General features: G+C 48.1%; 1 protein-coding gene across 1 annotated transcript in view; it reads right to left on the bottom strand.

The window, feature by feature from the left end:
* Nucleotides 1–10078, bottom strand: part of VANGL1 (VANGL planar cell polarity protein 1) — a 42881-nt gene extending 32803 nt beyond the window's left edge. Inside the window, exons 1-2 of the mRNA XM_052794179.1 lie at nt 9975–10078; nt 1318–1609 (exon numbers count right to left, since the gene is read on the bottom strand). Of these exons, the coding sequence (XP_052650139.1) occupies nt 1318–1400 (83 nt within the window). The 5' untranslated portion in view covers nt 1401–1609; nt 9975–10078. The remainder of the gene's footprint in view (nt 1–1317; nt 1610–9974) is intronic.
* Between the last annotated feature and the right edge of the window lie 4792 nt (nt 10079–14870).

The raw sequence follows: 14870 nt of genomic DNA, 5'->3' as shown, positions 1-14870 counted from the left end.
ACCAACTAGGACCTTAACACTGTAGGACAATTGGTGAAGTTTATTTCCACTGGTTAATAACCCCCAGTTAACCTCTTACAAAGACAGCAAGAACATCAAGGGTACCAGGCTAGTGCTTACTTCCAGAATACCCTTGTAGACCTCACAGCTTTTTGTCTGAGAATGTGTCAAGATGAGTTAAGCTCCACCAATCTGCTCATCAATATTTTCCTCCCCCTTCCTGCCTGGACAGGAAAGCAGCCTTTACACCAGAGACCCTCACTGTGCTCAGGGACTGGCTTAAAGCTCAGGAGCATCCAGTGTCCCAGCTCTGCTCTCTCCACTGCATCTCTCTTGGAATTCCCAAAGCCCAAAGGTTTCCTGGGATGAGACTTTTTCCTGTTCACAGTAAGAGGCTCTAGGATTTTTATGTTGTTTTGGGAACTTTGAAGGCATCTTTCCACATGGCATTCTAAGCTTCAAAGGGCCATCCATATTGGGGGTGGGGGTGTTAAGGAAGGGAGAAAAGGCAAACAAGAGATGTTTTACTCAATAACTGGACTGTGAGCAAAGAGACTTCATTTCATGGAAGAATTACTTTTCCAACCACACAGGATAATTGCTTCTGAAATGCAAAGTTATTTTGGACCAGCTCAGTTCTAAGTTGCAAAGACTGTAAGTGGCACACATTTTGCACGTAAAACTAATGATGATGCAGGGAAAAAAAAAAAGGATAATGTTTCCAAGTAATCAGAAGTTTCAGAGCAAGATGGTTTTTGAGGCTGCTGAACTACCACAACAGAGAGGACTTGCTATTCAAGTTCAGAAAAGCCAGACTTCTAATCCAATCAATGCCGATAAAGGACTTGTTGTGGACTCAAGTACCACTCAAATTCTATTAAAAAAAACCCAACACATCAGCAACAGAATAGCCAGGAGGACGGTGGGGAAAGATAGAAAATCTTATTACACAATAAAGAAATGGCATCAAAAGAGAAAACTGGCAATTGTCGGTTTAGGACGACTGACATCATCTCCCCAGAGACTCTATTCATCCCTCGCACTTCAAGAGCAGAGTTAAGTGATCTTATCCTTCTGTTGGCACTATCCCAATTTTGCTGGCCATACATTACCCCAGCTTGCATCCGACAGGTTGAATATCATTAAATTACCAGCATTATTGCTTCCAGTCTCTTCACTGGGTTCCTCATAAGGACTCTTCACATGCATCTCCTCCAGAGCTGTGGCCCCACTGATTTCATCCTGGCTTACAATTTTTTACCACGGGACATGCCCTAGCTTAGAGCAGTAAGTAATTAAAAATAAACATTTCCTTACCCTTGTCTGTGGGCTTTTTTGGAGTGACCTGAGTAGTGGGAGTATCCCGAATATGTTGATTCTGTATCCATTGCAGCAGACATCAGGTCTGCACAGAAGGGGCACAGATTTTACTTAGAAGACGAGTTCCTGGTGCTCCTGAGGTGGAGTCCGTGGTAAAAGTGCTTTCCTGGGTACTCTTTGCTTCCCAGTCATCAGTGAGGTCTGGTCCTCAAAGAGTGAGCGAGCTTCACTTACAAGGAATCCGATAAGAGGGGAGGGGAGGGAGGGTGCTCGGCTCCTCACGATCGACCTGAGGAAAGAAACAGGCATGGCAGTGCACTCTAAGCAAAGCAAGACATCATTCCTACTGCACCAATTCCCTCACCCTAGCCACATGTCACCACTCATCTCACTGTGCCCAATTCACAAGCTTGTCCTGGCCGGTATCTCTCTTTCCGGTCTAGTGAAATACATGCATTTGTAGAGCTTTAAGCAAACTGATAACGTATCTCTGGTTTGCAAAGTCTAGCCCATTCATCTAAAAATCTGGAAGAAACAGCGTAAGTCACCTGGAAAAGACAGTAACTTGAAGAAGGCTCAGCAGCCTAGATACAAAAATTCACCCCCAGAAAAAGTACCAGGCTCAACTTCCACACCCCCATTTCTTCACCTGTGTAATGCACAGCCCAAATACCCCCAGATTCTGAACGGCAGCATTATAGCCTATATATAGGGGGAAGGGGTGGGGGGTGAGGGTGACTTTCCTAGGAGAAATGCAGGAGAGGATCAGACCACCGTGTCTGAACCTGCTTTGTTTTCACAACTGCAAGGTGTGCCCACATTTTACAAGCATTAGTTACTATACAATCAATGGTACTATGAGCACCTCCCTTTCTTTGTAACCTCTGCCTCCAGAAGCTAATTTGGGCCTTGAAGAATTGAATTTTATTAAAAATTGTCTCTCTATATACACACTAATAACACTGGGGAGTGTTGATTAGAGATCATTTCTAGCTTATATGGGCCAACACTTGTTACAACGTACTTCCATTTGGAACAGAAGCTTAAGTCCCATCCGTAAAGGGCAGAAGAGGGTCATGTTTTTTGGAACAGGAACAGGGTGACATCAGTACAATTCCCAACGGTGACATGTCAAAACCCCTGAACCCTGTGGGGAAGAGGGGCAGACACCATCCTGCTTTCCAAATCCACATCCTGTGTTAGGTGAGAAGAGAAATGGAATGAAGGGGAGTTAGTCACCAGTTTGGGGAAACGCATGCAAACGGTGAAGAGGTGCAGACAGAGGGGTTGCAGCTACGGACAGAGGTACCTTGGCACAGCCCAGCATTTGGCACTCAGGAGCACTCTCACATGCCTCCTGCCCAGACGCCTGCTACCTCCAGCCAACACAGGACTACAGCCATGCTATACTTCCAGAGCGTGCAAAAGACCGCTTTAAAAATTAAATTAGATCCCTCTGTCATTTTCTGTTCACAGCAGTTTTCAAAGCTGTTAGCAATAAAACAGTCGACCACTGCTTTCAGCCCTCTCCCTCTCCAAACACAGAGGGACAACAACAGAAATCGGGCTTTATACTTGGCCAACTATTCTTTCCAACCATAAGATTCCTCCACTAACACCTCCAGAAAAGCTCGTAACCGAGCAGAGAGCTCTACCACATGCAAGCCGTGCCAAAGAATGAAGCCTCTTCCCCACAGGGTTCCTTGGCTGGCGGTGCAATCTGCAACGAAGTAAAGAAGCGTTCCCGCCGCATGGAGAGCTGCAGGTATTTGCACAACACTTGGGCTTGCCAGGGCTCTTGGAAAGGAGAAGGCGGGGGGGGACCTTTTGTGTACAGGAATTCCCAAGCTCTAAGTGCATATCATGCCTCGAGAAAGCTGCTTAAAGGCAGCAGAGAAGCTAGGAAGGACAAATAAGGATGGGAACGTAAGGCCCGGTTTGGGGAGGGGAGGAATGAGGATGGATTTAAACACAGTGAAACATAAAGCCAAGGCACGGCACAGTTTGGAAAATGGCATCATTACTGTAACAGGAATAAAAATCCCCCAGCCTGGGACACATGATGTTAACACTCGTTAACTTCCTAGACTTGCACACAGCCTGTAGCTTATGGCTCCAGCAATAGGCTGGGACTCATTAAAGCTGATTTTTACCTCTGTCCTGCTACTGTCCTAGGCAACAATGGAAAAATCCCTCCTCTTTGTCTGTCCCTCTCCAATCAACGGGGGTGACGCCACCACCCCCCTACCTTCAAAAAGCGCTACGATACCAACAGAGGAGATGTCTACACAGGACCTTGTAATCATCAGGCATTACAAACCAGAAACACCCTCAGTTGTACAAAAGGTGATAACAAGTATTATAGGTTTAAACCACTGACTGTGATGTTACTGGAGTCCTTTTGAGAACAACCACTATCTTCACAAACACATACCACCACATTACAGGAAGAGGAAAAGCAAGGAGAGCTGCCAGCATACATCAGGAAGGGTTACGCATTTTTCCTAGGCTTCTAGGAAAGCATCAGCTCCCAGCCTTTTCTTCTAACCCCATAAAAGAATTTTCCCCCAACTCCCAGACAGAAGAATCAGAGCTGAGACAGCAACTGGGAACAGAGCTCCTCTTCTGACCCCTCTCACCCCCAGCAGCACAGGGTCACACTTCTCTGGAGATGTCGGAGAACATTTTGGCAAGTAGAGGCTGCTGTGGAAATGCACAGGCTGCCTAGACAGGAACCATGAATGAGCAGTGCCCATGTGATGGTGGATGAAGCAAGGCAGCGCTGGGCACCAGGCAGAGAAAGCAGACTCACGGGAAGACCAACACAGGAACGTTAGGGCAGGCTGGATCATGCCAACTTTCGTTTTCTGTGTAAACAAGAGCAACGGTTTTGACACAGCTCTGTGAAAAGTCAACAAGGCGGCCCCCAAAAAACATCAAGTCTCCTGGATTGTTGTCAAAAACAGTATGATGAGCCTGGGGACTCTGCACCACCTCCTTGCCCCAGCGGCAGGACACACCAGTAGCTAAATAGATCTTCCTGTCAAAGCATTTACAGAGCTCCTGGGAATAAAATGTATCTGCCCAACTTCAGCTGGAAAAAGCAGACGACCACTGGCTTTGCCTGGTGCCCAACCGAGGCTGATTATCAACAAGGCTTCCTAGATTTGGCCAACAAAGGATAGCCTGGGCTGCTAGCTAGACACCACTCCCAGTCTGAGCAGGATGAGATGAAGAAACCAAGGAGGGAGGAGCACAGTCCAAACACACACTCCTCATAGCCAAGCCAAGCCAAGCTGGTTACCTACCTCCTGGTCTACTTTACAGCAGGAAGGGTACCAGCCTTACCCCAGAAAAGCTTCTGGAACTACTGGGGAAAAGATAGGGAGGGGACCAAAAGACAAGTAACATACTAAACTGCACCTCTGGGCTGGAGCTCTTTCAATGGCATAGACAGAAGTCAACCCTGGATTAGTCACCAGCCCAATAGTGCCCACCACTGGAGCCTGAGCAAAGCTAGAGAAGACAAGCTGTAAGTGTATCCTTCATAGCACAACCATACCCAAACTAAGCACAGTCTTTGAACGCTACTAAGTCACTACGAATGATGATTCTTACACTACCCCTCTGGGCAAGGACAACAATGCTGCGTAAAGAAGCAGCCCCATCCCTCCACAAACAAGTGTGAGCTGAAAGCCCAATTTAGCCAATTAAAACGGCTTCACAAAAGATCATTACGACTCGCAGGACTCCACTGAAGGCATGGTCTGTTTGCAGAGCTTCTGGCCCTGTGTGAAAGAAAGCTCCTTCGGCCGGAGGGTACAGTTGCACTGTATTTCGGCCCTGACAAGAAAGCTGGTGTTAAGTAGCTTCCACCTCCACACCACGGTTCACCACTCTCTGTTGTGTCAACACAATTCTCAGCAAGCAAACAGCACCACTGGAAAACAAAACAAAAAAATCCCTTTTCTCCCCCTCGCCACACTTTTGCCTTGGATCCTTTCCGTGACCTAGTTCACAGCACAGCCCCAAACAGCAAAACCAACACCAGGGTGAATAGCAGCGCAAGCTAACAGCTAGAGGGGAGATGGGAATGCCTCCTCCACTCCAGCCACGACAATTGTCTAACTGCATACCCAGCACTTTGCTCGCAGTGGGGCCGGCACTCTCACTTTGCCTTTCGCTTACTCACCGATGACAGAAGGATGCCAAGTACTAGATGGAAAACAATTTTCTCAAAAGGAAATTTTGGGACCCCGTTCTGGTAAGAAGGATGGCCGCATCCTGCATGACAGTGGAGAAATGTAGTGACCCCTGAGTATCGCAGAGATCACTGTAATTACAGTTTCTACGCAGCTACACAACTCATTGTAACTCCCTCTTTTCATATGCTCATAAATCTCCAGAAAGAGTTCTTTTGAATTGCTATTTTCCATGCTGGGAGCCCAATCCCATTTCCAATGAAGTTCGCTTTGTGATCGTCTTCAAGGGAGCACAGTTTGGCTCCCAGCCCAAGGGAAATTTAAAAGAGCAAGTTACATCTTTAAATCAAAGAGGGCAAACGCAAACAAGAGCGCTCTTTTACATCCCATGCTTTCCCAATGGATTTTCCTCTGTGAAGTTGAGGCAAATAACTCCAAAGCAGCTCAGCTTTGAAATCCTTGTCTGTACAGTTTCAGTCTTACTCTGTTTAAAACTTGCAATCAATTAGAGTTGATTTACCAGTCGGTTCATGAAGTTACATATATTTGGAAGTACCATCTGGAGCACAAGCAGCCACAAGTGTCCATTAGGATGTGCGCACATTCGGCTCCCTACACTGTCAGCCTCACTTGTTAAATGGCACCAGCTGTCTATAGGGTTACGGATGCCCACGAGCTATCGCGCCAAGAAATCTTTTTTCTTCATTTAGTGAAATGAAGAGCTTTACAAATTAAACGTGTAGAACCCCAAGAGCTAAGCTGCAGGATAGCGTTAGGGTTCAAAAGTAAAAATAGTTAAAAGATGGCTAAGCAGTGAGGAAGCCTTCCAGCTCTGGCATTAACTTGGGCACACGGTATGGCTGCAGCATATTCCTATTATTCACTTCAGAAAAACGAGAAGTTACGCAACTTACTATGTTCAACTGCATATATAGTAAGACCTATGAGCAATGCCACAGGAACCTTTTGCTTTTGAATTTCCTGAGCAGGCCCCAATCCAGCAATTTGATCTGTAAGCACAGAAGTTCACTCATGCTAATCTACTTGCAGAGCCAAGGCTTTCCGTTTTAACGGCCAACGAGCTTTGGGAAACAGGCTTTTTCCAAAAACTTTCTATTTATTTTTGCATGTCATTAAACAAGGTTAATTTTGGCCTTCAATATGTATATATAAACCAGGGCTTTTACTCTACGGCAGTGGCTCTTGATTTGCAAGCCCCTCATCCTAAAAAAAACCCGTTTAGTGGTCAGCAAATTCAAGCCCTCTAGCAATAGGTTCTCTTTTCTTTTGCTTCTCAGAGGATTCTTAGAAAGACTTCATAGACCCCCAGGAATTTCCAGCCCCTAGGCTGAAAACCATTATTCCATGACATGGATATTTCAAAAAGAAAAGTCATTTGGTTTATTGAAGCAATCCACCCGCACATTTAATCAGAACATGCAACAACACAGGTCTGAAAACATAGTGAGACTGTTTCAATTGACAACAGAAATGCCCGGCCAAAACCGCCACCCAAGCAAGCGGTATTGCTAAGCAGTAAGCCACCGCCTCCTGCCTCCCTGTTACACAGCTGGAAGTTGGGAAGTTCTCCACATGGGACCCATCGGTGAAGCACGTCCCTGGAAGATGTCCTTTGCCCACTCCAAGAACCGCATCTGTGCTGTCCAAGTTTTTGAAGCGCAAGCAGCATTCAAGTCTATCATGCAAATTGTACCCCAGCTGCTATCCTGTCAGACTGGCGAAAGCTTGCACTTCCTCGCTCATATGTCTCTCCTGTGTTGCTAGACCTTCAAGTGCACCTCTTAACCCCAGAGCCACGCAACATGGTAGAAAATATTGTGCCCTCACCCTCATGGTACCAGAGCACCTGGGACTGTGCACAGGAACAGTTTTCCATACTGACGTTTAAAGCCTGACAGCCTTACTGACACAAACAGAGGAAAGACTCTTGCAAGACTCTTCAGACTCTGCCTGTCCAAGCAGGCAGTACCTGTACCTTATTTTCAAAGTTTACTTTTAGCCATAGCACTTAGATACTGAGATAGCATTAAAGGCTATAAACTGCAAAAGGTTTCTCCACTGAAAGCCTACCCCCTCCTTTAGGATACTGCATGTCTACCCTGCATTTTATATTTGAATTTAAAATGAAAAAGCAGCCTACAGACCCTGATCAAATCCCCAGTACGCAACACTGTGGGACTCCACAGCATGGAGTCTCCCTCTATCTCCCTCCTCCTGCTCAACCCTGTACAAAGCCAATGCCATTCTGACCTTGCAAGGAGAAAGGGCAAGGGTGTTGACCCCTGAGGAAATAACCACTGTTTTTTAATTTGACCCAAATCAGATAATTCTGAAGTAAAGGCTAATGAGAAATTAAAAAAAGTCATAAGATAGTTTTCACAAGGGTTCATTTTCTCCCTCCGCCAAATTCCCCAGTGACGGTAGCAGATATGCAGAAGCATGACACTGTTTCCCACCACCAGAACTGGACATTACACTTCTCCACTCAGGTCTGCCTCTCAGGTATCCCTACGCAGCACAACACGCCCTATAGCAGCAAAGCCACATTTATGATACCATTCTTTGCTTTAGTTGATAGAGATGGGGGTGGAAGGAAGGCAGCACAACAATACGACATGCAGTTTTGCTAGGACAACCGCAGTCATCTTAGTAGCGTTTTCCTAGTACGCTATGCCGCTCTCCCAGCAACAGTAAGCCCTCCCTAGTTGCAAATATCCATAAGATAAGGGCCACCAAGGACACTGCTGCTACTAACCAAAACCAAAAGGCCAGCAGCAGCCACAGGGAGCTGCTGGCCAATGACCGTGGGCAGTTAGATGCTTGCCTGGGTGGTTCTGACACAAGCTGGGAGCCTTCCAAAATTTCAGCTCGTAGGGAACATTCTTAAGGGAGGCTTTCTGTAAGACTCTATTCACCATTTATTTTTCAAAATTAACAAGTGAAATGATCATAGAGCCAACACTGGTTCCGTAGTTGCGGCCAGCTATATAGCCAAACCCCAGAGGAGGAAAAGAGCCAAGCATGGCCAAAATGAAGCTCTTCAAAGATGGCAAAGCACTGCTAAAGCTCTCTTTTCCACAACTCTTCTCCTCAAAGTCAGGATGCCCCAGTGATGGGCTCACAGGCAATGATACCACAGAACACATGCCACAACGTTCTAATTTGCTCTTCCAGCTAGGGTGACTTGATTTCTTAACTCTTTATAGCTGCAAAGATCTCGTGGGCAAGTCATTACTGACAAACTCGGGGCCAAAAAACCCCGCTGCTTCAAACAGTCATTGAATCGCTGAGTCTGCCTCCTCAGACAAAAATCCCTACCATCAAGTCATATACACCTTCATAGACCCTGCAAGTCAAAGAGTTCAGCCCTTGGCATAACAGAGTTAGTTTACAACCCTGACAATCTTCTAAATAAGAACACAACGCCGGTTCACAGCGGCTCTCCAAAGCGTGCCATTACTGAACAGCTAATGCAATAGCTTTGCCCTCTATTGGGCGCGCTCAGAAGCGCGCAGGTACGCATCCCAGGCCAGCACTGCCAAGGCGCAGAAGGAGACGCTGTCGTTGGAGCAGATATATCTCCGGCCATGGGAGCTTCCCCAGGCCGTAACTTGCTGAATGTAAACAACCGTTCGGTCCTGAGAGCCCATGACTTCGGGCATCACTTCAACGACCAAATCAGCTTCTAAGCAGAGAAGTGTGATTGTGTCCTCCCTCTCCCCCGGTCACTTCTGTACCCCCTTGCTGTCCCGCGGGATGACTCCAGACATAAACCAGCTGGTTTTATACGGCCCGGGCATGCGAGGCATCAGCAGAACCTTTGCACCGGCGTGACTCCACTCATCCTGGCGCAGTAACAGCGCACGGGTTCCTTCAAAGGCAAGGCTGGGCAGAGAAAAGTGCTGCCCACCGTGAGGGGCTACCCCTACGACCCTCGTCGGCATTTAAGGCTTTTACCCCGGGAAGTCGAAACCTCTCCCGCCCGCGGTATCGGAGCCGGGACCCCCCGCCCCAGCAGCCTCACCGCGGGCGAGGGCAGCGCCGAGACAGAGCCCCGGCCGGCAGGAGGGAGGCCCGGCGGCGGCCGCCCCCGCCCGCCTTCCCCCTCCGCCCGGCCACGGGAACCAGCGCCCAGCCGCCCCGGAAACCGCCGGGCAGGGGGAGCGGGGATACAGCGGGCTCCCCCCCCCGCCCCTCGCAGCCGGCATCACCGCAGCCCAGCCGGGCTCTCAGCTCCCCCCTTCCCCGGCCAGGGACGGACCTCCGTCGCCAGGCGCGGGAGCCGAGGGAGGCTGCCCCACCGCTGCCCCTACCCGGGTACCCCGGGGCAGAACGGCGGCGGGGTCCCGACGGCGGGAGGGCAGCGCTCCGCGCACACGAGACAGACAAGCAGGCAGGCAAGCAAGCAAGCGGACCGACGGACGGACTCACCTCCCTCCCGCGGCCGCCCCATGCCGTTCCCGGCACCGACCCGCCGCCTTCCCCCGGCGGCGGCCGCCGTCGCTGCTGCCGCCGCTTTCCGCTTCCTGTGCCCGGCCCCGCCCCGCCGTCCCTCCCCCGCCGGAGCCACCGCCCCCCCGGGCGAGGCTTCGCTCCCCGGGAAGCGGTCGCCCTCGCTCCGACCGGGATCCCAGCATCTCCCGGGGCCTGGCGTCTCCCGGCCGGCCCTTGCCGCGGTCGTTCCCGGTGGGGACCCGCGGCTGGACCCGCTACTCCCCCCGTCGAGGCTTGATTTCACCCCTGGAACCTCTCCCTGCAGCTCTGCCTCCTCCGCAGCTCAGCTCGTACAGGCGCTGCCTCGCAAATCCTGCTGCTGGCCTTCTTCCCGAGACCTTCCCATCGCCTCCCTCCCTGCTCCCGGGTGCCCCCACCTCCGGACCCCCGCAGCCCCTCCAAGGCTGAGCCCTTCCATCTCTCCTCCACCCAGCCTTCCCCCTCACCTCTCCTTCTGCCGTCACGCTCTCCTCCGGCAGAAAGACCGGTGCCTTTGAGCTCTCCCATCCAGGACAACCACGTTCTTGGGTTTTCTCCAAGGCTAAGTGTATTGACAGGCACTGTAACGCCTAGCCTTCGGGACTGCTTGGTCTGTTCCTCCACCCACAGCCTCCAGCTGCAGTGCAATTTGCCCCCGGTCACAAGAGGTCTGCAATGAGGAAGGACATCCTGCCCCCCAGGGAGAAGGGCCTGGTTTGCCTGAATCCTCTTAGCAGGCTGCCCGAAGCCTGCCTTGGGCACCAAATTCCTTACACCGCTCGCTCTGGGCAGCTGGGGAGGAAACGGGCAGAGTTCTGCGTGCCGTGCAAGTCACCTTTTCTGTATTCAAATGTTGCTCCTTTTTCATTTCACCTCTGGGTTGTCTTACCCTTTAAGAACAGTTAAGTTTTCAGGCTGTACAATGAACCAGCAGCTGGGAATGCATGAAGAAAATCTAGACCTCCTAGATTCCAGTCCTGCGCTTTGAACTACTCAAGAACAATCCAGTCTACAAAGGGAACAAATGCAGAAGATACCAAAGTTATTCCTATCAGATAGTTTCTGAGTTGCATTATCGTGGCTGCTGTAGATTGCATCTTTTATTTTTCCCCTCCAATTTCCCCTCACTCCCTTTTTCTAAAATAATGCCAGTTTTATTTGTGGTGCTTGCCCCCTAGTCAAGATCCGTACAACATGGAATGACTTTACAATGCAACAGTCAACCAGGAATTAGAAGAAACATTTCCATATCACTCTGATTTGGTAGTTACATTACCTCCTGTTTTGCATGGCGTAGCTGCTTACCCAACCCCCTGACTGACTGGAAGAGGCCGATATCAAGTGATAGGCTCCATCTTGTATTATGCATCAACATGTGTCTAAACTTGCCCAAGGCTCAAGTACTCTGCTGCATTCCAGGTAATGGCCCTGCCCTGGAAAGCATCCGACACCCCGCTGAAAGCCTGCCTCTCAGCCTTACCGGCTGCTAATGGCTCCCCATGGCTCGACTATCGCAACGGGGCTTGCCTCCTCCCCGCTCAGAGGTGCGGGAAATGTGATGAAAGGCAATACGCTAGAGCTTATGTAGGCCATACATCTGGCACAGGAGAGAGACTCAGTGCAAGGAGCAAGGTTCTACCTGTGCCGTGTGGGGAAAACGACAAGGGGAGACGCTGCCCTGCCTGAAAGGCTACGGAAACTCAGGGAAAACTTCAACAAGGGAGAGGGGGCTTTTTCAAAGGTCTTTTACTGGACTTCTTTGAAAGTGACCAAGAAACTCCTCTGCTAAGTTTGTATTTCTTCTCTGACTACACCACCTCAGCAGCTGCTCAAGAATAGTTAAGAGGATTCCTAAATACTGGTTTCATGGTCTAGAGCAGCAGGACTTGTTGCAGTACCCCACGGAAAGAAGACTGCTAAGACATCTAAGCTGGGGATGTACACAAACCTCAGAGAGGACCAGCACCTACAGCCTGTCCAGAATATCGGCAAAGGAGGAATACACTGAAGATGGGCTCAGGGGCAGATGCTGAGACGCTGTTACATGCTTATCTCTCATCATCTCTTTAAACCACTGAGACATGAGGAAATGTTTCACATCAGTCAAGCTACTTGTGTGGTAGGGTCATAGTTCAGAAATTTGTGAGGTGCTATGCTCCTGTACACTACTGAATAGGCAAGATTAGAGTTGGTTGGTTTTTTGTTTTTTTTTTTAAGTATTCAGAATGGATCTCATAGATTCACAGGAGAATCGTTTAAGTTGGAATGGACTTCTGGAGGTCCTGTCTCCCCACTCAGAACAGGGTCAACTAGAGCAGGTTGCTCAGGCCTGTGCCAAGTCGGGTTGTGAGTATCTCCAAAGACAGAGTCCACAACCTCCCTGGGCAACCTGTTCCAGCATTTAACACCTGCATAGTAAAAATGTTTGGTTTTTTCTCTCACATTTAAATGGAATTTCATGTATTTCAGTTTGTACCTGTTCCCTCTTTTCCTTTCACTGGATACCACCGTGAAGAGCCTGGCTCCATTTTTTTTACTCCCTTCCATCAGGTATTTATACATGTTGATACACATTCACACGCATTTGATTCCACTCTGAAACCTCTCTTCTCAAGGCTAAAAAATCCCAGCTCTCCTAGCCTCTCCTGGTATGTCAGATGCTCCAATCCCCGAATCATTTTAGTGGACCTATGCTGGACTCACTCCGGTATGTCCATGTCAAACAAAGATGGTCTCTGGTCCAGAGCGTGCTCTGTCTGCATGTAATGCAAGACACCTTTACTGTTCAGTTCCCTTCTGTTTTCATCTTTTCCCGTTCCTGCTGGCACAGTGGCCAGGAGATGTTCTAGGAGGGATCTGTAAGTGGTCAAGTACACAGACTGGCACTGCTTTATGGCATGATCTTAGATGCACACACAGATAGGTAGATAAAGAGGTAGGACCCTCATAGGAAGCCAGGCCCAAACTTGGCCTGTTTCATGATGTGGCACACAGAAAAGGGATATGATCTCTGATTCTTCATCCCTTTCTGCAGTGGACTTGCATGAGATCATAAATACCTTTGATTTGCTCCTAACTTGTCTCTCTTCTCCTATTTGGGAGAAAAAATCCTTATCATGTGAATGCCAATGCTACAGCCTCAAGTTCACTGAAGTAGCAGAGGAAGGCTAGTAGATGCCCTGCACTTACTTCAATAAGTAAGTTAAGAAAATAATTCTTTTCTGCTCAAGGCAGCAAAACCTGAGACTTTCTCAGATCTTACAAGCAGCAGCTTCTGGCTTCCCTTAACCTCCTTTGATTTGTTTTTCCAATAGACACATGACGGACATTCTCACTTCATGTAGTTCCTTGAGGGGACTGTTTCTATCCATAACTTTGAAAAAATACTCAAGAAAATGCTAGGAAGTGCAAGCAGGAACATTCTTTTTCTGGTTGAAACATGAGGATCCCGACAATTTTTGTCCTCATCACATTTTCAGAAGGTTCTAGGTGTCTTCCCACAAATGCATTACCATCTGACCAAGGCCAAGCTGGGTGGATGGTAGAGTGCAGCATGGAAAACACATGCTGACTCATTCATGCAAAGAATTCAAAATGATAGAGATCTGCTTTTTTATAGGAAATACTAATCTGTAATTCTACTAATCCCACTACTGCATTCCCAGGCTTGTATTTTTCACTCTGAAAAGCACGAGTTGGACAGAAGACCAGGGAGAGATGGATTTTCAGTCACAGCTGTGGGACACAAGCGATCTTAGATGTACTAGAAGAGGTACTTCCCGGAATCTGGACACTAGCCCTTCTTATAGCAAATCCCTTAGTGTTTTGAATCACTTGGTCTTACATTTTGATTTGCTGTTAACAGTGCACGACAAACCTGCTATCCAGTCAAATTAGCTAAATAAAGGTCTATGCTGCCTCTTCTACGATCATCTATTGTAAAGCACTGGGAGTTTTCACATGACCTGATGTGTAGGTTACACTTTTAAGTCAGCTCTTTGCCCAAAGGTTTGCTTTCTTTTTTTCCCCTCCAGGACCATTAGATTCACTTCATTTAAATAAATCCATCTACTTATCCTTATATTTTTCTACCAATCATTTTTGTGGGCCAGATTCTGCCTTGTTTGGAGACACATACATACAATATTTTTGTTAAGATACTGAGGCTGAATTTGCTGTAGATTTTCTCCATCACCTTGGAAATGAGTCTTCCTCTTTCTTTCCCCAAAATCAAGATTCCACCTTCCCCAACACACAGTGACATATCCAGATAATTTTTGTTTGTGACAAAATTCAGTGACAAAATCACCCATCTACACACGTCCATAAAACTCGACTGGTTTCTCCATATTTTTTTTTTTACTGTTTCCTGAGTAGAATGAAAAGATCATTTTTAAGTTACAGGCCATAGAGATTCCTCATGAAAGACAGAATTTGTCTGCACAAGGCTTTGAGAATCAGAGGCAGTGCCTCGTCAAGTAAGAAACATAAGCATGAGCTGAGGCAGCACAAGTGTAAACGTCATTCTGAATTACTGCTCATTCTTATACGGCATCAGCTGGAGCCTCCAGCATGGGGTGGAGAGGAAAGTTTTTCACTGGGACTGGATGCCCCTTCATAGGTCCTATCTGATGAAACTGCTTGTATAGCCAATCTGAACTGTGCATGATCTCGCTCTGTCTCCCACTGACCTTAATCTAGCAGCATACATTTAAAGTTTAAGTAAACATACGACAGATATGCACAAGGAGCCACATTTCAGCTCTTAGGCTGCAGAAAATCTTGTTTAGAGGAAGAGAGAGGCCAGAGGGACATGACTACAAAGGAACACCTTCCTTCCCTTTTGGGGTGGTT

The sequence above is a fragment of the Harpia harpyja genome, chromosome 8 (genome assembly GCF_026419915.1).
Source record: "Harpia harpyja isolate bHarHar1 chromosome 8, bHarHar1 primary haplotype, whole genome shotgun sequence".
Classification (NCBI taxonomy): domain Eukaryota; kingdom Metazoa; phylum Chordata; class Aves; order Accipitriformes; family Accipitridae; genus Harpia; species Harpia harpyja.
This window is presented reverse-complemented; position numbering and strand designations above follow the sequence as displayed.